The 23982-nt window shown below is 61.8% G+C and overlaps 2 protein-coding genes across 2 annotated transcripts; both read right to left on the bottom strand.

The window, feature by feature from the left end:
• Positions 1-3493: 3493 nt before the first annotated feature.
• On the bottom strand, positions 3494-14597 carry KLF16 (Kruppel like factor 16). The gene is made up of 2 exons (XM_023243264.2): positions 14018-14597; positions 3494-5721 (listed from the first exon to the last, which is right to left on the bottom strand). The coding sequence occupies exons 1-2, from the start codon at positions 14481-14483 to the stop codon at positions 5420-5422; spliced, it is 768 nt and encodes a 255-aa protein (XP_023099032.1). The 5' UTR covers positions 14484-14597; the 3' UTR covers positions 3494-5419.
• A 699-nt stretch (positions 14598-15296) lies between these two features.
• LOC123381376 lies at positions 15297-23893 on the bottom strand. Its single transcript, XM_045042078.1, has 5 exons — positions 23776-23893; positions 23507-23655; positions 22286-22360; positions 16606-16736; positions 15297-16479 (listed from the first exon to the last, which is right to left on the bottom strand). Exons 1-5 carry the CDS (start codon positions 23891-23893, stop codon positions 16347-16349), a joined length of 606 nt encoding a protein of 201 aa, XP_044898013.1. The 3' UTR covers positions 15297-16346.
• Positions 23894-23982: the final 89 nt, after the last annotated feature.

Consider the following 23982-nt stretch of genomic DNA (forward strand, 5'->3'; position numbering starts at 1 on the left):
ACACACATCTGTAACATGGATCAATGAATGTTCAAGGAAGGAATGTGTCCTCAGTTCTAGGCGGGTGCGGAAAACCGCATGTGATGTGTGCTAACTGGGATAAGACTTTAGTGAGTGAAAACAAGAAATGCGGGCAGGGGTGGATGGGACAACAGGGCATCTTGGACAAATTCTTCCCCGCTTCGTTCCCCTTTTATATTTAGGGGAAGTTCACATTAACAAAACTAATCATTTTATTTTATTTTTTAAGACTTTATTGTTAAGTAACCTCTACCCCTCACATGGGGCTTGAACTTATGACTCTGAGGTCAAGAATCACATGCTCTACCAACTGAGCCACCCAGGTGCCCCCCAAATTAATCATTTTAAAAGTGAAAATTCAGCACCTGGGTGGCTCAGTCAGTTAGGCATCCGACTTCAGCTCAGGTCATGATCTCACGGTTTGCGAGTCTGAGCCCCGCATCAAGTTCTCTGCTGACAGCATGGAGCCTGCTTGGGATTTTCGGTCTCTCCCTCTCTCTTTGCCCCGCCTGCATTGGCATTTTCTCTCTCTCTTAAAAATAAACATTAAAAAATTACCAAAAAGATAATTACTTGATTTTAAAAAGTGAGAATTCAGGGGCATTTGGTACATTCACTGTTCTGTGCAACCATCACCTCTGTGTAATTCCAGAATATTCTGAAACCAAAAAGAAACCCCGTCTCCATCAGCCATCATCTCCCCCAGCACGCCCTCCTCCTCCCCGGTCCCCCCGAGCCCCCCCTCCTGGCCGTGGACGAGCCCGTTCTGGACGTTTCACACACGAGGACTCACACCCCGTGTGGCCTCTCGCGTCTGGTTCCCTCCCTGAGCGTCGTGTGGTCAGAGTCTGTCCCGCGGCGCGCCTGTGTTCGGGGTCCCGTCCGCGGGGCGCCGGGTGTGGGCACCTCCCTCGTGCTCCCGGCCGTGGGATGTGCGCGTGCGCGGTGGCCACGGTCATGTCCGCTCACCTGTCAAGGGCACCTGGCTGCCGCGTCTCTGGGCGTTGTGCTCTGTGCTGCTGTGCAGCGTGTGTTTGTTTTCAATGTGCGTGTTTGGGGACTAGGTTTTTTGAGTGCTGTACTAGTTTTTCAAACGATATAAATCTGTTGCCGCCCATGTTTAAAACTTGGGGAGACGTTACCTAAAAGCTGCCGTCCCAGCCTCTGTATGAACAGTTGGCCACCCTTGGGTCCAGCGGCCACCTGGGGCCCCGAGGCCCCTCATGCAGGGGTCTCTCAACACCTGTCATCTCCAATAACAGAAGGGTGAGCCCCTGAGAGTGGTCTGACGGCGCGTGCGAGGTGAAGCGAGGGCCCCCCTCTGCGAGAGCCCGCCTGGTCTCCATCCACGCCCGAGGATGGCCTTGGTCATCCATTCAGCAAATATTCACCGAGTACCTACTATATGCCAGACACAGTGCTAGAAACATCGGTGAACGAGGCAGAGATCCCGACCCTGGTGGGAGTAGTGTTCTCAATGGGGGAGACAGACAATTGGAAATAAGTAAATGATATAGCATGATTTAAGTGCTATGGGGGGGGGGGGGCGGGGGGAGTAGAACAGGGTAGGGGACTAAGAGGTGGTCCGTGTAGTCCTCTGAGGACGGTGGGATATGAACAGTTCTAAAGAGGGGGAAGGGTATTCCAGGCAGCAGGCACAGTCTGTGCAAAGGCCCTGGGGGCAGTACCAGGCCTGCGTGTTGGAGGAACCGAGGGGAGGTCCGCGGGGCTGGAGCAGAGTGGGCAAGCGGGAAACACGGGGGAATGGAAGGGATGCAGGGGATGGGGGCAGGTCGCACAGGGCCTTGGGGACTTCCGTGAGGACTTAGGCTTTCACGGAGGGAGGTGGGAGCCTCCGAGGGCTGCAGGCATTAGGGGGTGGGACCTGACTCGGGTGCTCACCACCGTCCTCTGGTGGCCGCTGAGGGGAGGGCGGACGGGGGCGGGGCGACGGTGGGACCAAGCGACCCCGGGGACCAGGGTGGGGGAGACTGCCTGAGGAGACGAGGTGGTGGACTGGGTGGACGCCAGGACCGGGAACAAGTGGGCAGATTTCGGATCTGAAAACTCCGGGGAGATTTCCTGACGGAAATGGGTGTGGTAGTCAGACTGAGTCAAGGTCAAGGATTTGGGCCTCCGCACCAGGAAACATGGGGGTACCAGTGCCCGAGGTGGGGATGGGACTGGGCGGCCTGGGGGTGAGAGTTGGCACCTTCAGGGTCTGGAGTTGAGGGTGAGGGCCTGGTGTCGGACCAGGGAGTATCGTCTGCACACAGGGGAGGTGAGCGTACAAGAAGCAAGGCCAGAGGGGAACATTAGCCTGGGGTGGGGGGGCATGGGGGAGGGTCAGGGGTCCCCGAAGCCGCATGACCAGGGAGTGTCGAGAAGGCAGGAGGGGGACACCTTCGAGCTGTTCGGAGCACGTGGGATGGTGTCCAAGAGAGACTGGAGGCAGGGGCTGCGTTCCCCGAATTCCAGGAACTCTGCGCAAAGGGGCAGAAAGGCCAGAAGAGCTGGAGAGGGACAGTGGGACAGGGGTCCAAGGAGCAACGTCGGCGGCCCTGCGGGGCAGAAGCCAGTAGAAAGGGGGACAAAGTGAAGCAGGAGCCAGGGGGATGCAACAAGGAGGCCGACCTCGAGAAAGGGCGAGGGCCCCGCGCCCAGGTTGAGGGCCACCGGCGCGGCCGCCAGGGCCGGACCCCGGACCCCGAGGAGGGCGCGGCGGGAGCCGGCGGTGCAATGACAGGGGCGGCCGCCAGAGGGCGCAGCCTCCGCCTTCCCCGGGGACGGACTCCGGGGAGGCCCTGGGGAGGGTCTGGCTCCCCGCCCAAGCCACACCCGCCCTCGGGGCTCGGGAGACCGCTGGAATCTGGGTGTCTATCGCCTAGGAAGGGGTCCGAGACCCTCATCGGCTTCTCGGTGCTCCCGGGGACGCCAAGCCCTCACCAAGGGCCCCCCCCCCCGCCTCCAGTCGGGAGCTGGCACACGGCCGGCGTGCGGAACGTGGGCAGCCCCCTGGGCACAGGGGCCAGGCGGGGCACAGACAGCGGGGGCGGGGGACCCTCTGGGGAGGAGCCCTGTCACGCCCACGAGCAGCCCCAGCGGCGCAGGCTCCCCTGCCGCCCGGCTCCCGGTGCCGGAAGGGGGCGGGCGCGGGACGCCCCCGGGCGCCGTGTCACCGCGCCTCGGTTGCCGGGTAACCGAGCGGGAAGGAGGGGGGCGCAGCTGCGAGAGGCGTGGGTGACACGGGACGGCAGCGCGCTCTGCTTCCAGCAGCCCCCTCCCCAGGCCTTAGGGCTGAGGGGGCGTCATCCCAAGCCCCCACCAGGTCCCTAGATTCAGGGCCCCACTGCCTCACTTTCTGCAGCGGGACGCTGGTGACCTGGGGGCTACCCTGTTGCGTGGGACACAGAGACTCAGAGAGTTCTCCGGCTGAAGGCCAGAGGTGAGAAAGACCACACAGTCACCAGAGTCGGGTTTAAAAAAGGGCTTGTTTAATTAAATACAAGGAAAAGGCCAGGCAGGGCAGGGTAAGGTGGGGGGGGGGGGGGCGCCACCTGACAGCACGAGTCCCTTGGGGCCCTCCCCTTGAGATGCCACAGCGAAGTGGCTGGAACCAGGTCCCAGTGACCTCCAGCTCCTTGGGGGAGGAGGGGCACAGGTCTGGCCAGACCCCTGGACACGGGAGAGGGGCCAGGGACGCGTCCTCGGCCTCCTGGGCCCTCAGACCCACACTTCACGTCCTGTGGACAGGCACCAGCCAGGGATGGGACAATCAGGAGGACGTCCATAAAGACATAAAGGAAAATGGGACCCCAGCCTGCCCCCACAGACTAAGGCATCTCAGCAACACTGCTGGCAGGGAGGGTTTAAGGGCACGAATGGGCCAGCCCTGCCAAGATCTGCCCAGAGACTGGGCCCGAAGACCCTTCCCAGCCCAGCTCCAAAGGGCTTCCCTGGCCTCCTCCCCAGGACCCCAGGCACCCACCCCCTGATCCTGCCAAGGCAGGTCCAGTCCACACCGCCATCCAGATCCCCAGCCCCCAGTGGGGAGACAGAAGGGTTCTGGAACACACATGGGTGCCAAAAACCTCCTGCAGCCAACAGTGGGCGATAGGTCCTTTCAGGGTCTTGGGACAGGGACCCTGGGTCTGTCCCATTCTAGGGCACGGCCCTCAGTCCCTACCCAAAATGAAATCCAACCGAAGCCACAGTGGGAAGACACCAGGAGGGGTCATGGCGCTTACCCCTCCCTACCATAAGTAGGGATCATACAGACCTTCCCCCCCAACACCCACACCCCCTGAGGACAATGGACCACCCATGGGGCCCAGATCAAGAAAGGGATTGGCGCCTGAAAAAATATTCTATCCGGTCCAAAAAAGCGAGCTATCCCATGGGGTTCAGGGGTCAGCCCTCATGCTTCCTGCCCTTGCAAAGCAGGACCTCAACCTCTGGTCCAGGGGCACCTGCAGGGAAGGGCTGCCCGATGCTCAATGACTGTCATGGTCCCAAACAGGAGGGATTGATTGTCATGTGATGCTATGGAAGGCCAATGCTGGGGACTCTACCCCGAAGGGAGCAGTCCTCACTCACACACTCACACACCCACCCAGAGGGGGGCCGCTCACTGCCCCCCTCCTTCCTACCAGCAGAGACAGAGGAAAATAAATAAGCAGGCATCTGCCCCAGCCCGTGTTATCCACCTTCCCCAAACGAGAGTCAAAATGCTCTTTGGAAGAACCCCTTTCTCTCCCTCCCTACCCCAGTTTTAGGAGCAAAACCTGGACCCTACTGCCTCCCCCCTCCCGGCCTCCCCCTTCCCCATCCTGCCCCCACTGCTGGGGAGCCGGGTGGCAGGGCAGAATCTGTGGACACCTGAGATTGAATACCCGGATGGGGGCGGCTGGAGCCGCACCCCAATTCCCTGAACGTCTCCAATGGCTTTCAGTGGGGTGGGGGGCCCCGGGCGGGGTGGGGGTGGGGCCGCGGGAACCCCCGGTTCGTCTATGGCTCTTTGCACACATCATCCCAACCTGGAGAGGAGGGCTGGGGGGCCAAGTCTGAGCACTGGTTACGTGCCCCTTTCCTGGGCCGCTCCCCCCAGACCCACCCTCTCCGAAGCAGGGAGGCGGCGATGGGGGGAGGGGAGCGCCGGCCGGCTGCCCACCTGGGGTTCCTGTTTAACACATAGGAAGAGAGTTATCCGACATGGCTATTTACACACACGGGGCCCCAGCCACCCCTCCTAAGGGCCGCCACCCCCCCCACCCCCCCAGTGTCGGGGACACCGGCTGTCGGTCCGTGGCCCGCCCCGGGCTGTGGACAGCAGGCGTTTTGCTGGTGCTCCAGGCCCAGGCCCAGCAGGGGTGCGGCAGGGTGGGCTGGACTAGGGCCCTTACAGGCCAGAGGGGGCCGGGCTGGGCGCGGGGCTGGGCGCGGGGCTGCCCGCCAGACTGCAGGGCAGCGAGTCGCTGGGCGAGGTGCTGCGGGCGCCCGGGCGCCGGAGCAGTTCCGGGCGGAAGCCGGGGTGGCGGCGCGCGTGCTTGGTCAGGTGGTCGCTCCGGGTGAAGCGCTTGGAGCAGAGGGGGCAGGGAAAGCGCTTCTCGCCGGTGTGCGTCCGGTGGTGGCGCGCCAGCTCGTCGGAGCGCGCGAACTTCTTGTCGCAGCCAGGCCAGTCACAGGCAAAGGGGCGTTCACCTGGGCAGAGGAGGCAGAGGGCAGACAGCGTGGTCAGTGGGGGGGGGGGGAGGGGGGCGGGGCAACTCGTCCCCCCCCCACCCCCCCGTTCTAGAGGCTGAACTCCGGGCGTGAATTCAACACGTGGAAATGTGAAGAGGAAAGCCCCACTCACTTCAAGAACCCCTAATTAGTATTCCTGCCCTTTCTTTCCTATGAACTCGTAGTAATTCCACGAGCAGTTTCCGTGCGTTAAAAGAAGACCGTGCGGAGCCCGAGCCCTTCCAGGCCCGCCCCCGCGGCACCACCGCACCGCCTCCGTGACATCCGTGACAGGGTCTCGCGGTGCACGAGCCACACACACGTGCGCGCCTGCTCGGAACGCATGCGGGGTTTTGCAGGGGCTTCTCCCGATGCAAATGGATCCCGCCGTCCCCACCTCCACCTCCGCTCTCCTTTGGAGCTTACCGGAGGCTCTCAGGTGTTCACAACCCGTTGGACCCCTCCTTTTGAAAATGACCACCCCGGACGCAAAGTCGGTGTGGGGGTGCCTGGGCGGATTCCCGTGGCCCGACGACCCACTGACCCTTGTGGCCCCTCTATGTTTGGAGAACACGTGAAGGGCCTCTAGGGCCACCTGCAGCCCCACACAGGGGCAGAGGGAGAAGGGCACGAGGCCCAGGAACATACGGCCGCCGGGAAGGGGAGGGCCTGGAGGCCACGGCCACTGGCCTCACCCCGCCCCCGCCCCCGCAGAACAGACCGTGAGGGGAGGGGCGGACCGCCACCCTGCAACTTCCTCTGCAGACCCCTCCCACCTCCCCGGCTGGCCTCGCCCATCCTGCCGTGAACCCAACGGCGCTGCCAGCCCCGAGCGCCTGTCCCCACCCACCCCTCGCGTCTGGGGTCTCAGCCCCAGAACGCTTCAGCCCGACCCCCCAGCGAGTATTGTCAGCATCTCCCCGGCCGACCCGGGAGCTCCGAGGGCCCCACCTCTACGCAGGGTCCACCGGGGACCCCGCCACGCCCCAGGCCAAGGGGTGGTAAGCATCCTGGAGCTTGCACCCTTGCGCCCCGCGCCGGTCACCTGGAACCCTGGACTCCCCAGGCGTTGCTTTGTCCACGAGTTCTGGAGTGTGTGTGTGGTGGGGGTGTGGACAGAATGTGGGCACCGATCCGTGATGCCCGCACCCCTGTGCTATATACCCTTTGTGGCACTGGATGGAGCCCCACATAGGAAGGCAGAGCGCTGGAATTGGGGGAGGCCACAGAGCGGTCAGGGTGGTCACATCCTGGGTTACATGCTGGCCCTGCAGTGACCCAGGCTGACCTTGTCTCAGGGAACACACCCAGAAGAAGGTACACGGTCTAGGATCAGAGAAAGGCTCCCCAAACAGGACCGATGGTGGAGGTAACCAGGAGCCAGCAGGAAGGCCCACGGGACAGACCTGTGGCCGTGGCGGGGAACAGGGTAGGCCAGGAACATCTCTGCTCTGAAAGCTAAGGGACTGTCCCGGGGAGAACCGCTGGGGAGGGGTGGGGGAGGGGAGTAGGGGTCAGAAGAGGCAGAGGGGCTCCTGCCATCTCCCAGGGCCCAGGAAAGAGCGGGACCAAAACCTCCCCTCCCCCACCCCTTCTTCCTGGCTACCACCAGCACCAAAGGAGGAGGTGGAGTCCAGCGGTCCCCCCAAGAAGATTTCTTGTGGGTTGCCTGTGGCTCAGGCTCACGCCTGGGGCAGCACATGCCCCAGGAGACTGTGAGTCCAGGTGAGCTTGTCACCTACCCCTGGGGGGGAGGGGAGGTTACACAACTATGCCCAAGACCTCGCAGACCCTAAGTCTCTGGGGCTGCACCCTTCCCTGGAACAATCCAGAAGGCAGGGGGAGGGGTCTCAGCAAGGGCATCGTCTACGGGAACCACGGCGCTCAAAACAGCCCGGAAAGGACCCCTACCCCACCTGGATGGCGGAAGGCTTGGATCTGACAGTTCCCCGGGGCTGCAGTCTGGGGGAGGGGAGTCCGGTTTTGGAGGCGGGGCTGCTGGCTTTAGACCAGACCCGGTGCCAGGGGGAGCGGCGCCCCTTCCGAGGGGCGTGCAGTCCTGTCGCCATCTTGCAGGGCGCAGGCGGGGCGGAGGGGGGGCGGGCATCCCGCTGCTGGCGCGCCCCGCAGTTGGCTCACTTCCCCATTTCGGGCGGCGGGACTAGTACCCGCCTCCCAGCCTCCCCTCCTCCGGCAGTTCTACTTTGCGATGAGCAGGTTGCAAGAGCGGTGCCAGCGCCCACTGGGGCAGGACACATGCAGCCGCCGGGAACACAGCTGCCGCACGTAGCTCGGTGGCGGCGGGGACAACCGCAGCCCAGCCGGCCTCGCTCACGTGGTCCCGCTCCCTCTAGGGCGGGGGGGGGGGGGGGGGGGGGTCGGGGTCGACTTGCCGCCGGCTGGACGCCCGCCAGCCCCGCCCCACAGCCAGTTGCTGGGGCGCTCACGTGCACACGCGGGTGGCGGAGACCTGGGCGCGGAGGCTTCCCGCCGCCCCCACAACGTCGAGCGAATGCCTGCAAGATACCAGGCCCTGTCACCCTCCCACAGCCCACTAGCCAGGAGGTTGGTGGGGAGCAACCGGGAAGCTCAGAGCCGGAGGGGACCCTAGGTACGGCCACCGGCTGCCCCAAAGCAGACTGGAACAGGGACTAGAGGAAGATGTGGTGGGCGGGGCCCTGGTGGACATAACCTTTTGACTTGGGCTGGGGTGACCTCGGGACAGTTGGGGCCACCACAGTGCCGTGCAGGCTCAGAAAAACGGAGGCCAAGAGGTCCTGAGACCTGATACAGGACACAGCAAAGGTGGTCCCTGAGCCAGGACGGCTTGGCCTGCGTGGGGTGGGTGCCCCACCTCCCCCCCCCCCCCCCGCAGGGCCAGGGGCCAAGGACCAGGGCTCTGACAACTAACCTTCACCGTGACCTCCTGAGGTCATCCCTAGGGGTAGGGAGGGGTGTCTGCCAACTGACCGGAACAAACGCCCACCTACCAGGAAGACTGCATGGGGGAGGACAAGTGAGGGAGCACTCTCGCAGAGCTACAGAAGGCGGGGAGCAGCTGAGACTACCTGAAAACGGCCCCTAAGTAGTCCAGAAAGAGCCCAGAGAGCAGTTCTGGAAATACAGCAGAAAGGTGGAAAACAGATGCTGAGGTCTGGAGAGCAGGGCAGGGGGTCCCCTTCAAGTAGCCATTATGGCTTTACAAAGACCAGCCCACGGGAGGCTTGTCTATTCTGCGATTTTGTTTCAGAGTTTTTAAGTGATCTCTACACCCAATGTGGGGCTCAATCTCACCCCGAGACGAAGAGTTCCATGCTCCACCTACTGAGCCGGCCAGGTGCCCCGTTCTGGGATTTTATTATTATTATTTCCTTAATTTATTTAAGAAAGGGAGGGTGCAGAAGCGAGGGGGGACAGGGAGGCAGAGGGAAAGCGAGAGAGAATCCCAAGCAGGTTCTGTGCGGTCAGCTCCATCCCCGGAACTGTGAGACCACGACCTGAGCTGAGATCAAGAGTCAGACGCTCAACTGACTGAGCCACCAAAACGCCCCATGTTCTGTGATTTTAACCACCCCTGGGCCCTGCCCCCGAAAAGCCAAGGCTTCCCACCTACCCCACCCCACATCCCAGCTCCTCCCATAGGGTTCCCCTTTCAAGCACTGTGTTGTTGCCACGAAAACCAAGGCAGGCATCCCCCAGCCATCTCTCTATCCCTCACCTTGGCCTGCGTGGTACCGGGCAGCAAATCCCATCAGTAAGGCCTTCACAATATCTCCAGACCCCACCCTGGCTCTAGACTCCAGCTCCTGCCTGGACTGGTGCAGTAGCCCATAGGCTTGGGGCTGAGCCGCCCAGTCTTTGGGCTGCTGGCTTAACTGTTGGTTCATCATGCGGTTCACCCCTCCTCCCCGCCCTGCCCCCACCCCCCCAGGTGGGGGCTCCCACCACCATTTGTTTAAAGGGCCAACCACGTGCAGCCCCTCATCCCCCCTTCCTCCTTGAAGACCCACACTGCCATCACCCGCCTGGCACCCAGACGGGCATCCTTGGCATGGGGGCTCTTGGTGCCTGGGGATGAGAGGGTAACACCGCCCCCAGCCACCCCCTCACCCCCCCGCCCAGCATGTGTGATGGGCAGAACAGTGCTGGGCAAGGGTGACAGTGAGGGCCGGCCCTCCAGCCCTCACTCCCCTGGCGGCCGGCTCCTGGAACTGGTATCACTTGCCCGCTCCCAGGCCATCTGGGCCACGTTTATCAGGGAGCCTGGGCGGGGGTGGTTATCGCCCCCCACAATGTTGGGGGCCCTCCCGCACTCCCCAGTTATAGCACGGGCACCTAAAGTCAGTTCCAGCTGCTCTCTGCACCCTGCCTGCTGCAGAAGGGAGTTCACAGGCCACCCCCACCCCCTCCGGCCTGGCAGTGTCCTACCCTGCCCCCTGTAAGCCACCAGTCTCCTGAACCCCACCTGTCCTTACAGGAGCTCACAGCTCTGCCAGGGGGAGAGGGTGGGGTCTACGTCGGCTCAGCCCTGGGAGGACGATGCCTGCTTCCCCTCCTGGCCTCAGTTTCCCCATCTGCTTCTCCCCTGGGGGGGGCTCTTCAGCAAAGAATACCACCTCTGCTGCCCTGCCCCCCTTTGGGCTGCTCAGTCAGAAAAACTAGGGTTCACCCTAGCCACCTCCTACTCTCCGGGTCCTGGGGCTTCTTACTTGGCCCCGGTTTATGGGTTGGCCCACCCCTCTCCCTCCCCTACCACAGCCCTCCTCAACCCCTCTCCCGGGACCCTAATCCCTGCTCCATAAACGGATTTTCCTCTGCAAAGCCGGGCCTGCCTTCCTGCCCACCCTCCACCCTGCCCTTGGGATTAAATGGAACCCTTCACCTGCTCTGACCCTCCCCACCTCACTTCTCCACCTCATCCTCAAAACTCATGCCCCAGGGCCCTTGCCCCCATCCCCTGAGGCCAGGGTGTGGTCCCCTCTCTGGGGACACACCCCTTCCTGCCCCACAGGACCCCATCCTATCAGCTGAGAAGCCTCTTCCTCCATCACTGCCACTGTCACCCCCTCCCAAGGTTCCAGGATATAAGGGCACAGGGACTGGGCTCTCCCCACAGTACCTTGCACCACCCTGGACCCTTACTGATTTTCCTCAAACTTAAGGAGAGAGGGTTTTAGAGTAAAACAGGGGGTCTCTCCTGGTGGATGACCTTGCAACTCCCCCAGGGGACATCTGTCATTGGTCGCAACCGGGTACGTTCCTGGGATTCCTGGGATGGAGTGAGCAAGGCCAGGGATGTTGCGGAACTCCCCAAGGTGCCCAGGACGCCCCACAGAGAATGGCATCAGCTGTGCCCCGGGGATCAGACCTTGGCCTAGAAGTTCCACTTCCAGATCTGACTCCCTCTTGCCAGGAAGGAGCCTGAGACCCCAGAAGGCGCAGGGCTCACCGCGTGCTCAGAGCTGGGGGCTCTGGGGCAGGGGAGCAGTCCGGATCTGGAGGTTGGGAGAGCAGGGAGCAGCCAGCCAGCCTCTCCTCCCACCCCCGCCCCATCTCCTCTCATCTCCGTATCCATAGCAACAGCGTCAACTTCTCCTGAAGCTTCCGAAGTGCCTGCCCACCCCACACAGGAGAGCTCTGTGCCGGGGCTGCAGGCCAGGCCCCGGGGGAGCACAGGACAGCCCTGCCCCTGCAGCTGGGTGGCCCTCTGAAAGACTCCACTGCCCTCCCAGACTCACCACCCCCAAGCCAAGCGGAGCAGGGACGGTGGGGGTACCACACTTGGCCCTGGCCAGGCACCTGATCCCAGTCTGTTCATCTGTAAAATGGAGCTAGGCTGGGATTGGAGTTCATTCCCTTTACTAAGAGGAGGAGTGAACCTCAGGCAGAGCAGGGGGAGACAGGCCTCTGGGGACAATCGGCAGACAGCTGACCTCTAATTATTCTTCCTCGTCACATCTGTCCCCAGGCCAGCCCCTGTGAATGGGCAACACCAAGCTAGCCTTGGGGCACCAGGGACAGGCATGGCTTCCCCACCCCCAAGCCAGGTATAACAGCAGCGACTCCCCCCACCCCCAACTAGGTGCCAGAAAAGCTACGCGGGGCTCTGTGGTCGGGGGGGGGGGGTCACAGATACACTGAACCCACAGTCTTAAGCAGACAAGTGTGTGGAACCCTCGAGAAACGGAACACCAGGGGTGCCTAAGTCCAGGATTTCCAATCTCAGGAATAGCAGGGTTGGCCCAGGAGCTGCGTTCTCTGGGTCCCCACACCATAATTATGAAAGAGGGCTTTGGGAGAGGATACCCGGAGGTACCGTTCCCACTGGCACTAGGGATCCATCCAGGGAGGCCACCCTCCCCTGGGACACTCCCCGGATAAGCCCAATTTTCTCGTTTAAAACACGGATGACAACATTGGCATCCTGGGCCCAGTAAGGAGTCCCTCCTCTCCCAGGGCTTAGGGAGACGGCCGCCACTGCCTGGGGGCCCATGGAGGCTCTGAAGCACTCCAGGACACCCTAGAGGAGGGTCTCTTGGGAGCTGCTGTAGGCGGTGGCCTGGCCACCCCCTTCAACCGACCCAGAAGGGAAAAGCAAATCAGTGCACCAGAGCCTCGCCAGGCAACAATTACCTAGGACAGGCGGAGGAATACAGTGGGAGAAACAAAGTCCCTCTCTGGCTGGCCTCCCGCTCCAGCACCCCCATTGTTCAGACAGGCAAACTCACCTAGCAGGAGCCAGAGCTCTGCCCTGACCCCAGCCCCCCACCCAGAGAGGAATCTGCCCTCAGATCCACATAAAGATGCCTCTCTGTGTTCACGGCCCCCCAGGTGTCCCTCATACACGCCTCAGTGCCTCAAAGTGTAGGTAACACCCAGGGACTGCTCAGAAAAGGACAGAGGATCCTGCAGGAAATACAGACCCTCCCCCCTCAAGTCTGCCCTGGCTGCCCTGTCCTGCCTTATGCCCACTAGCAAGCAGAGCCTGTATGTCCCTGTGGACAGGATGGGGACTGAACAAGACATGAGGCGGGGAGGGGGGCAGAGCAGGGAGGAGGGCGCCTGGCATCCGAGGCCTTGCAAATGGCCTGAGGCTGCCCCACCATGTCCCCACCACACCACTATGGCCAGCCCTGCTTTCTTGCCCTCTCTCCACAATGAGAGTGTGTCCACAGAGCCAGTGTTGCGACACGAGAAACAGTGACGTTCAGAAGGCAGACTTGCGTGAGCCCTTTACACAGACGAAAAAACTGAGCTCCGGAATAGGCCTCGTGCTGGAGAGGGGCAGGGCTGGAATCGAAGTACATCCTCACAGCCGGTGGCCAGATGCCCACCGCCAGGGCAGGACCGCCTTCCACACTCAAGCCCAGGCCAGCCACCAAGACCCACCTTCGCCCTGACACCCCAAACTCCCAGCTGGAGAGCATTCTCAGCGTCGAGGGTGGTGGACCCAGAGGGGGACAAGGGAGGGGGTGACAGGGTGATGACGGCGGCCCTGCCTCAGACTCCTCCAGGCGTCCCCTCGCCGCACCCCCCCCCCCCCGCTCGGCTGTGAGAGGTGACAAATGTCGCTGAACCCTCCCCCAAAGCCTGCCTCCAAACGCGATGAGGACCTGACTCCCTCAAGGGTCCCCTTTCAAATCCCTCTCCCCACCCCACCCCGACTCTGGCCCCAACCCTCACTCTCAGCCCCGCCCTCCGCCGTATTAAAACTCATAAGTAAAAAAAAAAAAAAAAACAAAAAAACGCGCGGGCACCCCCCCCACCCCGGCTCCCGCGCCAGGCGCTCTGCTGCCCTCGGGGGTGAATCCTCGATGCCACCCCGGAGGCGGCGGCGCGGCTCCTCCTCCCTCTCCAGATAGGGAAACTGAGACAAGGAAAGGAAAACACAACCATCTCAGAGCTACGTGCTCCAACCACAGTATCCACTCCCCAGACCCAAACGCCACAGGAAATTAAGGAGAAACGGAGCCGAGGGGGGGAGGGGACGGTCCGGGAGCCCCGATCCCGCCCACGGACCCCATCGCGCCGCGCGCCCCGAGAGCGCCTGCAGCCACCACCGTCGCGCCCGCCAACCGCGCGCCGCCCGACCGCGTGGCCGCCACGCCCCCTGCGCGCGCCCCACCCACCGAGGCCCCGCCCGCCCGGCCGGCGCGGCGGCGGCCCGGGCGCGCCCCCCTCCCCGCCCCCCACGCGCCACGCAGTTTTGGGGTCCCGGAGGGGGAAGGGGCGCAGGAGACCGCGCGCGCGCGCGGGACAGGGGAGCGGGGCTCACCTGTGTGCGTCCGCAGGTGCGACTTGAGGTGTGAGGACTTGTAGTACGCCTTGGCGCAGCCCGGGAAGGGACAGCGGTGGCTCTTGGCGGCGGCGGGCGCGGCGCCGGGGGCGCGGCCGGAGGACGGGGACGAGGCGGCCGAGGAGGAGGAGGCGGGCGAGGCGCCCCCCGGGGCGGCGCCGGGCCCGCTGCGCAGGTCGGCCAGGATGCTGGCGGCCAGCAGGTGGGGCGCGGCGGCGGCGGCGGTGGCGGCGGCGGGGCCCGGGCCGGAGGCGGCGGGGGGCGGCGGTGGCGGGCCCGGGGGCCCGGGTGGGGCGGCCTCGCGGCGCGGCGCGCGCACCTCCAAGCCGGCGGCGGGGCCCGCGCCCTCGGGGCCCGGTCGCCCGCGGTGCACCACCGCGCCGGAGGAGATGGCCATGAGCACGTCGGCAGCGAAGTAATCCACGCACGCCACGGCCGCCGACATGCCGGGCAAAGGCGCGCGGCGCGGGCCGAGCGGGCTGAAAGGAGGCGGCGGGAGCGGTGCCCGTCCGGCCGGCGGCGGCTGCTCGAGTGCGGGAGGCGGAGGAGGAGGAGGAGGAGGAGGAGGAGGCCGGCGCGCGCCGCCGCCGCCGCCGCCCGCGCTCGGCCCGCCCCGCCCCGCCTGACGCGCCCTGACGCACCGGAGCCCGCGGGGGCGGCCGCGGCCCGCCCCGCCCGGAGGACGCCCCCTCGGGGCGCGCGGCCACGCCCCCCGCCCGGCGCGCCCTCCACCGCCCTGCCAGCGGCGCGCGGCCGCCGGGGGCGGGGTCCGGGCCGAAGGAGCCGCCCCCGGCGCGCCCACTCCGGCCCTGGAGCGCGCCCCCGCCTGCTTCTCCAAGCGCGCCCTCCCCACGCGGGCCCCCAGCCAGAGACCCCGCCTCCGTAACCCGCGGCGCGCGCCCCCGGGCCCTTCTCGGAGTACCCCCTCCCCACGCCGGCAAGCTCCGCCCTCCCCCGGTATGATCCTCCCTCCCGGGAGCGCTCCGCCCCGTCCCGGCACGTCCCTCCTTCCCTCCCCGGACGGCCCCACCCCCTCCCGGCGCAGCCCTCCCTCCCTTCCCGGCGCGCGCCCCGCCCCCTCGCGGGCGCGCCCACCCCACGCCAGGGCGCGCGGCCGGCGGGAGCCCGCCCCTACCCCGGACGCTTCCACCCCGGCCCCGGGCGCGCCCCCGTTCTCGATGGGGGAGGGCTTCGCTCCCCACGTGGCCGGGTGGGGGTGCGGAAGCGGCCAGCCCCGCCCCCCGGCCACGTGCGCGACCCTTCCCCCCCTCTTCTCTCCCCCGACCTGGGCCCTGCCGGACCGCGTTCCCCTTAGTTCCTTCGTCCCCTTCTGCGGGAATCCCTCTCGCCTTTCCCGGAGCCCCGCGGCTGGACAAGGGAGGAGTGGGGCGCCCCGCCCAGTGAACCTGCATTCGTCTCTCTTCCTGCGCCCCGCTCACGGGTGGGGAAGGCCGGTGTCCGCTGGAGGAGGAGCGGGGTCGGGGCATCGGGAAGAGGAGACGGGTGGGGTTGCAAAGGGCCGGGCTCGGGACCCCTCGGCGAGGCAGAGCATTCCGGCCCGGCGGTACACAAGGGCTGGGAACATCGTTCCCCGACGCTGGGCAGGGATCCTTGGGACTCGGAGGGGAAAAGTGGGGCCTGTGGAAGCCCTGAGGACGTCCAGGCCAGGGAGTTCGACAGCGGCTAGGACGCAGATGGCCGGGGTCAGCCTAGCCAGCAGTCTGAGGCGGGGGGGGGGATCACGCGGAAGTGGGGCAAGGTGGCCCCCTCCCTGGTGACGATAGCACCGCCCCTTCCTAAGCTGGCTGTGAGGGCCTTGCAATGGCCAGGGTGGGCTCCTGGGAACAGAGCTGCTTGCCCGCGTGTGGACAGAGGCTGGAACCCTGGCCCCATCCTCGACTGTCTTCCCTCGGCCTCTCCCTGAGTCCCCCACCCTGCACGTGGCCGTACTGAGGAGGGCGGGAGAGGGACACACGGCAGACTGAAGGCCGCAGAGATGAACAGCCCCTTTGACAGGCCGTGGACCATCCCGGTGGGCACTGGGAGCCCTCGTTCCTGCCGGCCTGGGGCCCCTGGGCCTCTAAAGGTCTAGGAGGTGAACCACCTGGGCGGGTTCCCCAGTCTCCCAGCAACTCAGCAGCCCTCAGGGGCCTGAGACATCCCCTCCACACACACCCCTAGGTGCTGCCCAGTCTTTACAGAAAGGGCCCTCCAAGTTCAGACGAGGCAAGAAGCACCTTGAGGCTCCCCCACCCACAGCTCGCACCGGGCACTTCGGCAACGACCAGCACAAGAAAGAGGCCAGGAATCATTTGTTGCTTCCAGGGATGTTTATTGAGCTCAGAGCCATTCCCCCCAGCATCTTGCCCTCAAGGGGCTCAAGGTCTAGGGCAAGGCAGCTGGGAGTCAGATCAGGGCATAGGTGGTAGGTGGGCACCGACCTACAGAGTGGAAGAAGAGGGGGGTGGTTGGGGAAACGTGGCATCAGCAGCCCCACCTGGGGCCTGGAGCACGCGGTCCCCCCAGCAGGTGTGGGTCGAGGCCACACTCAGGGCAGAGGCAGGCACCTTCTTGCAGAGGATGTGAGCAAAGCGGTCAGGGCTGCGTCCTGGTTGTTCCCCACAGGGTGGCCCCACAAGTCGTTACTCCTGGCGGTGATCGGGATCTCAGACCTCATCTGTGGGCTGTGCCGGCCGCTCTGTGGGCAGGAGTCCCTGCGTGGGAGCCCGTGCGGCACCCGCGGGACCTGTGCTCAGTTGTCACCCGCACAGCTCGACCATCCCTGCCCCACTCTGACCCCATGCGCACCTCTGCCTCATTTCGTCACTGTTCTCACTACGACCCTACAAGTGGCATCCCCATTTCACAGATGAGGACACCAAGGCTGGGGGAGAACAGCGAAGTGGCCTGCCCGTGGGCAAAGCTGAGGCAGCACAGGGTTTGGGGAAAATAACAGAGGCGGCCTGAGTGCACACCTGCTGGGACACCCACGGCAAGCAGTGCATTCTTTCTTCTACCTCAGTTTCCTCACCCGTGACTGGGGGCCGGTCTCTACCCTGCCCTGATGGTTCCCAAGGGGTCAGGAGGGCTCTCACCCGGCTGCAAGACCCAAGCAGGGCAGGGGGCAGTCACTAGCTGTGGAAGGGAGGGACTCCTGGGGGCACAGGTGAGCGGAGAGTTCCAAAAAGTGGGGGCGTCCCTGCTGCGGATGCCCCAGACCGTGTGCCCACAAGGAAGGTGCCCCAGATAGGTCAGGGTCAGAATCAAAGCTCCAGTGTGCGAATGTGTGTATACACGTGCTGGAATGACCTTAGCTTTTTTTTTTTTTTTTAAGTGAAGACTTTCTTTTTAATAGTTTTTTTTTTTTTTTTTTTATGTTTAAATATTTTGAGAGAGGGAGAGGGTGACAATCCCAAGCAGGTTCTGTGCTGTCAGCGCAGAGCCTGGCTTGGGGCTCAAACCCACAAACCGTGAGATCATGACCTGAGCCGAAATCAAGAGTCAGATGCTTGGCTGACTGAGCCACCCAGGCACCCATTGAAATAGTTTTAATCATACTTTATGCAATTCAACTTTTTTGGGAACCCGTGTGTATGTATTATTTGTTCTCTTTAAATGTCAGCAGGTACCTAAACAGTGCAATTACAGGCCATGTGTCCTTTCTTTTTTATGGTTTTCTATATGAAAATTTCTTTTCTAAACACATCCCTCCCACTGAAGTGTAGGATGTACTCCGGGACTCGATTCCAGAGAACAGAGCAGGGAAGGGGAGGGCAGTAACCTGACTGTGGGGAGGCCTGGTAGACCCCACCTTAGCCAGGTGGTCAAGATCAAGGTCAAACTCAGGATGATGTCCGGGGAGCATCAAGGACTCTTGATGGGAGGTGACAAAAAGGACACCTCGACTCTATGTTCTTCCCCCAAACCCATAACCCTCATGTAGCCTCAGACAAGGCCCGGGTCAGGGGACATCTTAGAAAACCCCTGACTAGTCCCCAACACTGTCAAGGTCATGAAACACAAGAAACATGAAGGAGTGTCCTATTTTAAGAGACTAAGGAGACAAAATGGGTAAACAGCATGAGGGATGCCGGAACAGAATAGGACATTAGTGAAACAACTGGAATACAGTTTGGAGTGTGGTTAACGCTAACGCACGTGAACTTCTTGGTTCCGACAAGAGGTTAACATGAGGGGCACCAGGTGAGACGTAGGTGGGACTCACTGCTGTCTTTTCTGTAGAGCCCAAAGTATTCCGAGATGAAGGGTTTTTAAATGTTTATTTCAGAGAGAGAGAGAGCAAGATGGGGAGGGGCAGAGAGAGAAAATGCCAAGAAGGCTCCCTGCCGTCAGGGCAGAGCCATACGCGGGGCTCAGCCTCGCGTGAGATCCTGACCTGAGCCCAAATCAAGAGTTGAACGCTCAACTGACGGAGCCACCCAGGCACCCCTGAAATTTAAAAAAAAATTTTTTTTTAACATTTATTCATCTTTGAGAAACAGAGCATGAACAAGGGAGGATCAGAGAGAGAGGGGGAGACTTAGAATCCGAAGCAGGCTCCAGGCTCTGAGCTGTCAGCCCAGAGCCCGACATGGGGCTCGAACTCACGAACCTTGAGATCATGACCCGAGCCGGAGTCGGACACTCAACCGACTGAGCCACCCAGGTGCCCCTGAAATTTTTTTTAAGTAATGTCTACACCCAACATGGGGCTCGGTCGAACTCACAACCCTGAGATCAAGAAGTTGCAGGCTGCACTGGCTGAGTCAGCCAGGTGCCCCCAAGATGAAAATTTTATTTAAAAAAAAATTATTAACTTTTATTTATTTTTAAGAGAGAGAAACAGAGACAGAGCACAAGCAGGGGAGGGGCAGAGAGAGAGGGAGACACAGAATCCAAAGCAGGCTGCAGGCTCCAAGCTGTCAGCACAGAGCCAGACACAGGGCTTGAACCTACGAACTGTGGGATCACAACCTGAGCGGAAGTCGGACACTCAACCGACTGAGCCCCCCAGGCTGAAAGATGAAAACTTACAAGCAAACAGGGTACAGGGTCCTAAGGTATCGGGAGTTTGCCAGGGAGGCACCACGGAGTTTTTACACCCCCCTGCTTCGTCTTGTCAAAACTAAATGTACTCCTTGACCCACCGGTTCCACTCCTAAAAAGGTACCCCCCAAATACTCACACGGAACCAGGCAGGTCTGCATATTGTCGCATCGTTTGCAATGGGAAAAAAGAAGGCACGAGCCCAAACATGGGTTCCTCAGTTCTGGAGACCGTGGCTGTGGGAGGACAGGCTGCAGAGCGACATGACAGCCCTTCCCTAAGGCCCTGTCCTCCTCTCACCCCGGGGCTGGGCAGTGGCCACGGAGGGTACCCCGGCTCAGCATCCCTGAGCGACAGCGGCCAGGCCCCGACCACCCAGGCCCGACGGGCACGCGCTATGGACACACCGGTGGCTCTGGTGTGTGTTCTGCCCGGTGCCACGCACTGGGGTGTGACAGCACAGAGCCCGCTGTCCGGCAGGGGCACGTGTGTGTCCAGAGACTGAGCACCCCGGGAGCCCAGGGCCTAAGCCCAGCTGGGATCCCCGAGACTTCTCCTCCTGGGCCATGTCCCTTGTAAGTGGGGACGGTGGGGACAGCCACCCCGGTGGCCCAGAGTTGGCTTGAGACAGGAGTGCTGAGTGTAAGGGAAGGGGATCCTGACGCTGGGTTGGCATCCCCAGCTAGGGGGCCCCCCCAGCTCCCAGGTGGGTCCCGCACCCCGACGGGTAACCCGCCCCGCAGGAGCACCCAGGCCTGGGATCAGGGTGCTCAGTAGGGGCACCACCAGAGGCCCCGTCTCCGGTCCGGGCCCTGCTGGGCAAGTGCTCCTCCAGCAGCCGGCCACTGTCTGGAGGGAACGGGGTGCTCTGCCGGAATCCTGCCCCCCCCGCCCCCCCCCTCCGCAGTTCACGCGGAGATGGGCGGAGACAGAAAGCAGCCAGGGTTCCACCATCTCCCTCGCGATGACGCGGGGAAGCAGGGTCGCCAGGGGCAAGGAGAGGTTGGACGGACCGGCCCTCGGGTGCTGGGGACCCCGCACGAAGTCCGGTCTGGGCTCCACGGCCGGGGCGAGCGGCACCCACACTGCCCCAGACCCGCCCCTCGAAAGGGGCCCGCGCCCGGCGAGGCAGCTGTGTCTGTCACCCCCCACGCAGGCTGTGGGCCCCGGGGTCTCCGGGCCCCGGGGCGAGCCCAGGCCACGCGACCCAGGGGCCCGCGTCTGAGGTGTGCCGGGTCAGGTGTCTCGGGGGGGGAGGGGGGGGGGACCAAAGGTGCCGGTGAGCCGCGGGGCGCCCTGCCGGGGTGCGCGCTAAGGGACCTGCCGGGCAGCAGGGGAAGGCTGCCGCCGGGTGTGCACACATGTGTTCTGGAAAATCCACAAAATGGAGAACCGAAAGTTGGCCCTTCTCCCAGGCAGCCTGGCCCATGGGCCATACCAAGCAGAAAGGAAGGGGGGGCGCATCCTGGAATGTACCACAGGCTTCCCCCCATCACTGCTCCGGCATGGCCCAACCCCTCCCCAACTCCCCCACCCCCCCACCCCCAGTCTAGGGGCTGAGGGTGAGCCTTCCCAGGGCTCCACATGGAAAGAGGAGACCGCGGAGCCCGGGGGCCACAGAGGCCTGCCTTAGTTTATCCCTTCTGAGCAATGGGCAAGACCAGAGGAGAAAAGCAGGGTGAGCACTCCCCAAGGGCCGGTGCTATTCAAGTCAGACTGAGAACAGCCACCTGCGTCGACCCAGGTCACCACTGTGCCCTGTGCATGGCCGGGGGGGGGGGGGGGGGGGGGGGGGGGGGGGGGGGGGGGAGGGCAAACACTGAAGCTTTCAGAGTCCTTTCTATGAGACCGTCACATGGAACTAGCATTGTGCGTGATATATCCAAGTCCAAGTTGAGAGTCCTCCCTGGACTTTAACGAGCAGAGGCGGGGTCTTGGGACCCTCGGTAAAGAAGGCAGTGGAGTTCGGAGAACTGCGACAGCACAGAGTCTGGGGACAGACCACTCACACTAGTGCGATAAAGGCAACACTTCCCCCACTCATGCCCTGTCTCTCTCTCTCTGTGTCAAAAATAAATAAATATGAAAAAAAAAACTTTAAAAAAAGGCAACACTTCAGTAGGGGCGGGAGTGGCCTCTGCCAGAAATGGACTTGGGGTGAATGATTTGGGGGGGGGGGGGGACACGTTGCTGGTTCCCACCGCACTCCTTCCCAGAAGCACTTTCCAAAATTACACCAAAAATTTAAATCTATATTTAAAAAAGAAACCATTACATTTCGAGAAAAATACATCCAATGTTTCATCATCTTGGAGTAGAGAAAATATTTCTGAGCATGACACAAAATGAAGGAGCCATAAATGAAAAAAAACTAGTAATGACTAATAATGATTTCAAATGCTTGGCCAAATAACTATGAATTTTTTAGAAATAAAAGGAAAAAACACAGTCCGAGTCAAAAACAAATTACAGATTGAGGGGGAAAAAAACTTTAAACAGGAAATAGGCTAATTTCCTTCATATGTAAAGTGCTCTTAGAAAACAATAACACCACCGACCCAATGGAAAAATGGTTGAAGAACATAAAATACACATGGCTTTTAAACATATACATGTTGGGGCGCCTCGGTGGCTCAGTCGGTTTAAGCATCTGGCTTCGGCTCAGGTCATGATCTCATGGTTTGGGGGTTTGAGCCCCACGTCGGGCTTTGTGCTCACAGCTCAGACCCTGGACCTGCTTCAGATTCTGTGTCTCCCTCTCTCTGCCTCTCCCCTGCTCGTTCTCTCTCTCTCAAAAATAAACATTAAAAAAATTAAAAATAAATAAATATATACATGTTTATATGTACAGACTTTCCAGTTTTGAAATGACTATACCATAAAAATAAATCTGACAAAACCATTGAGATGTTTGATTGTACTTCTAGGAAACCCAAACAAAGCTACGATGAAATACTACTTTGGGGCGCCTGGGTGGGTGTCAGTTAAGTGTCCGACTTCAGCTCAGGTCATATCTCACAGTCCGTGGGTTCCAGCCCCAGGTCGGGCTCTGTGCTGACAGCTCAGGGCCTGAAACCTGCTTCGGATCCTGTGTCTCCCTCTCTCCTCTGCCCCTCCCCCGCTCACATTCTGTCTTGCTGTATCAAAAAAAATAAATAAATGTAAAAAAATAAAAATAAAAAAATACTATTTTACGCCTACCAGATCTGCAAAATCAAGCATCAGGTGCAGGACCCTAGGCCCCTCCTTTGGTGGTGGGAGGCAATTTGGTATGACCTGTTGAGAGATCACACAGGCATTTAGAGACCTACGAAAAGCCCTTTGACCTAGCACTCCTGCACTAAAGAATTTAGCCTACAAAAACATTCCTACTTGGGTACAAAGACTTTTGTACAAGGATAATCGGTCTAGCGTTGCTTATTACAAAAAGCCTAGAAAGAACCTAAATTTCTACCCAATTATAGGACTAACACAATATGGTGCTTCAATGCAAACAAACGACCTAGATCTCTACGTCAGAACACGAACAATGCTCTCCAAGCTATGCTGAGTAACAGGATCCCATGTACAGTGAGCAGAGTTTTGTATAAATACACTGGATGCACAAACATAGGTTTTCTGTGTTAACATATAAGAAACTGCCCCAGGAAAGGCGAGCCAGGTCTTGGAGGTCAGGGGTCGGAAGGATGCCAAGTTTTCACCCAACACCGTTACAAACTCCAACTTTTTTACTCTGTGTATCTGAAAACATTTTTGTTCCAATTCTAAGCAAATTGCTTTCAACTTGATGCATTTGTGGATCCCGGACTCTCAGGGAGTTTGCATTCTGATGGGATCAAAAGACAACATGCTCTGTGACAAGTGCAGCACCTCGGGGTGGGGGGGGGGGAGCACGAGGGGACGGATGCACTTTGGGGAAGAAATACTGTAGCAAGAAACATTAGCCATGCTGGGGTCATCCGCACGAAGCCCGGACGTAGTGAGGGCATATCAGTCACAAAGACCAACCCGAGCAAAGGCCCTGTGGTGGGAAGGGCGGAGGAGAGCTGGGCCCCTAGACTACTCCAGCGAGTACACATCTCACGTCCAGTTTTGCTTGTAGGCGTCCCTTCTTATCACAAATGACACTAGACTCCCAGCAAGAGGGCCGGGCCTGGGCTCCACCGGCAGGGTGGGCCCCGAGAGTAGCCTGAAGGGGGTGGGGGGGACCCCTCGCGCCGTCGGCGGCCGGTCACCCCGCCACGGTGGCAGCAGCCTGCGCGCTCTGAGCACCCCGAGCCCCGAGTCCCACAGGCGCGCGGCCCCGCTCGGCGTCCATTCCGCTGGCCCCGGACACTCCCGCTCCGCGCGTGGGGAAGACGAGGCGCGCAGGAGGACGCGGGAGCCGGGCGGGCTGACGGGGTCCGAGCCGCCGCCACTTACCACCGACGCCGCCACCTCCTCCGGGATCCGGCCGCCGCCGCCGCCGCCGCCGCCGCCGAGCGCGCGAAAGCCGCCTCTTCCGTTTCCGCCCTGGCCCCACCCCTCTCGGCGTCGCCCCGCCCCTGGACCGAAGTACCTCCCCCCCCTCCCTTAAAGGGGCCGCGAAACCCAGGAAGCCCCGGACTAGGGCAATGTGGAAGCAGCTCTGGGTCCTGGCCTCGCCACCGCCTGGTGCCGCAACACACGCTGAGCTGCCAGGAATGACAGGCCTTCCCGCTCTAGGGTGGCGCAGAGGGCACTCCAGGAGCTGGTGGTGAGTGGGCCTCTAGCTGAGGTCCAGGGAGACCCTGGCTCAGCCCTGCATTCAATGACACCCCAGGAGGACATAGCTCGGATGGCCCCAGCCCTAGTCCCGTTTCCTGGAGAGCCCCTACGGGGGGCTCTCTGTGGGGGTCCGGGAACGGGGAATGAGGGGG

This window comes from Felis catus, chromosome A2 (assembly GCF_018350175.1).
Source record: "Felis catus isolate Fca126 chromosome A2, F.catus_Fca126_mat1.0, whole genome shotgun sequence".
Taxonomy (NCBI): Eukaryota; Metazoa; Chordata; class Mammalia; order Carnivora; family Felidae; genus Felis; species Felis catus.

Excerpts from the sequence above, each read along its gene's own strand:
- LOC123381376 (XM_045042078.1), bottom strand. The coding sequence starts at position 23,893 with ATGTCCTCCTGGGGTGTCATTGAATGCAGGGCTGAGCCAGGGTCTCCC. Across the intron at positions 22,361-23,506 it reads AGGAGGTGGCGGCGTCGGTG|GTCATACCAAATTGCCTCCC; the intron begins GTAAGTGGCGGC and ends ATCTCTCAACAG. Across the intron at positions 16,737-22,285 it reads TGCTTGATTTTGCAGATCTG|AGCGGCCGGCACAGCCCACA; the intron begins GTAGGCGTAAAA and ends TCCTGCCCACAG.
- KLF16 (XM_023243264.2), bottom strand. The coding sequence starts at position 14,483 with ATGTCGGCGGCCGTGGCGTGCGTGGATTACTTCGCTGCCGACGTGCTC. Across the intron at positions 5,722-14,017 it reads GCACCTGCGGACGCACACAG|GTGAACGCCCCTTTGCCTGT; the intron begins GTGAGCCCCGCT and ends TCCTCTGCCCAG.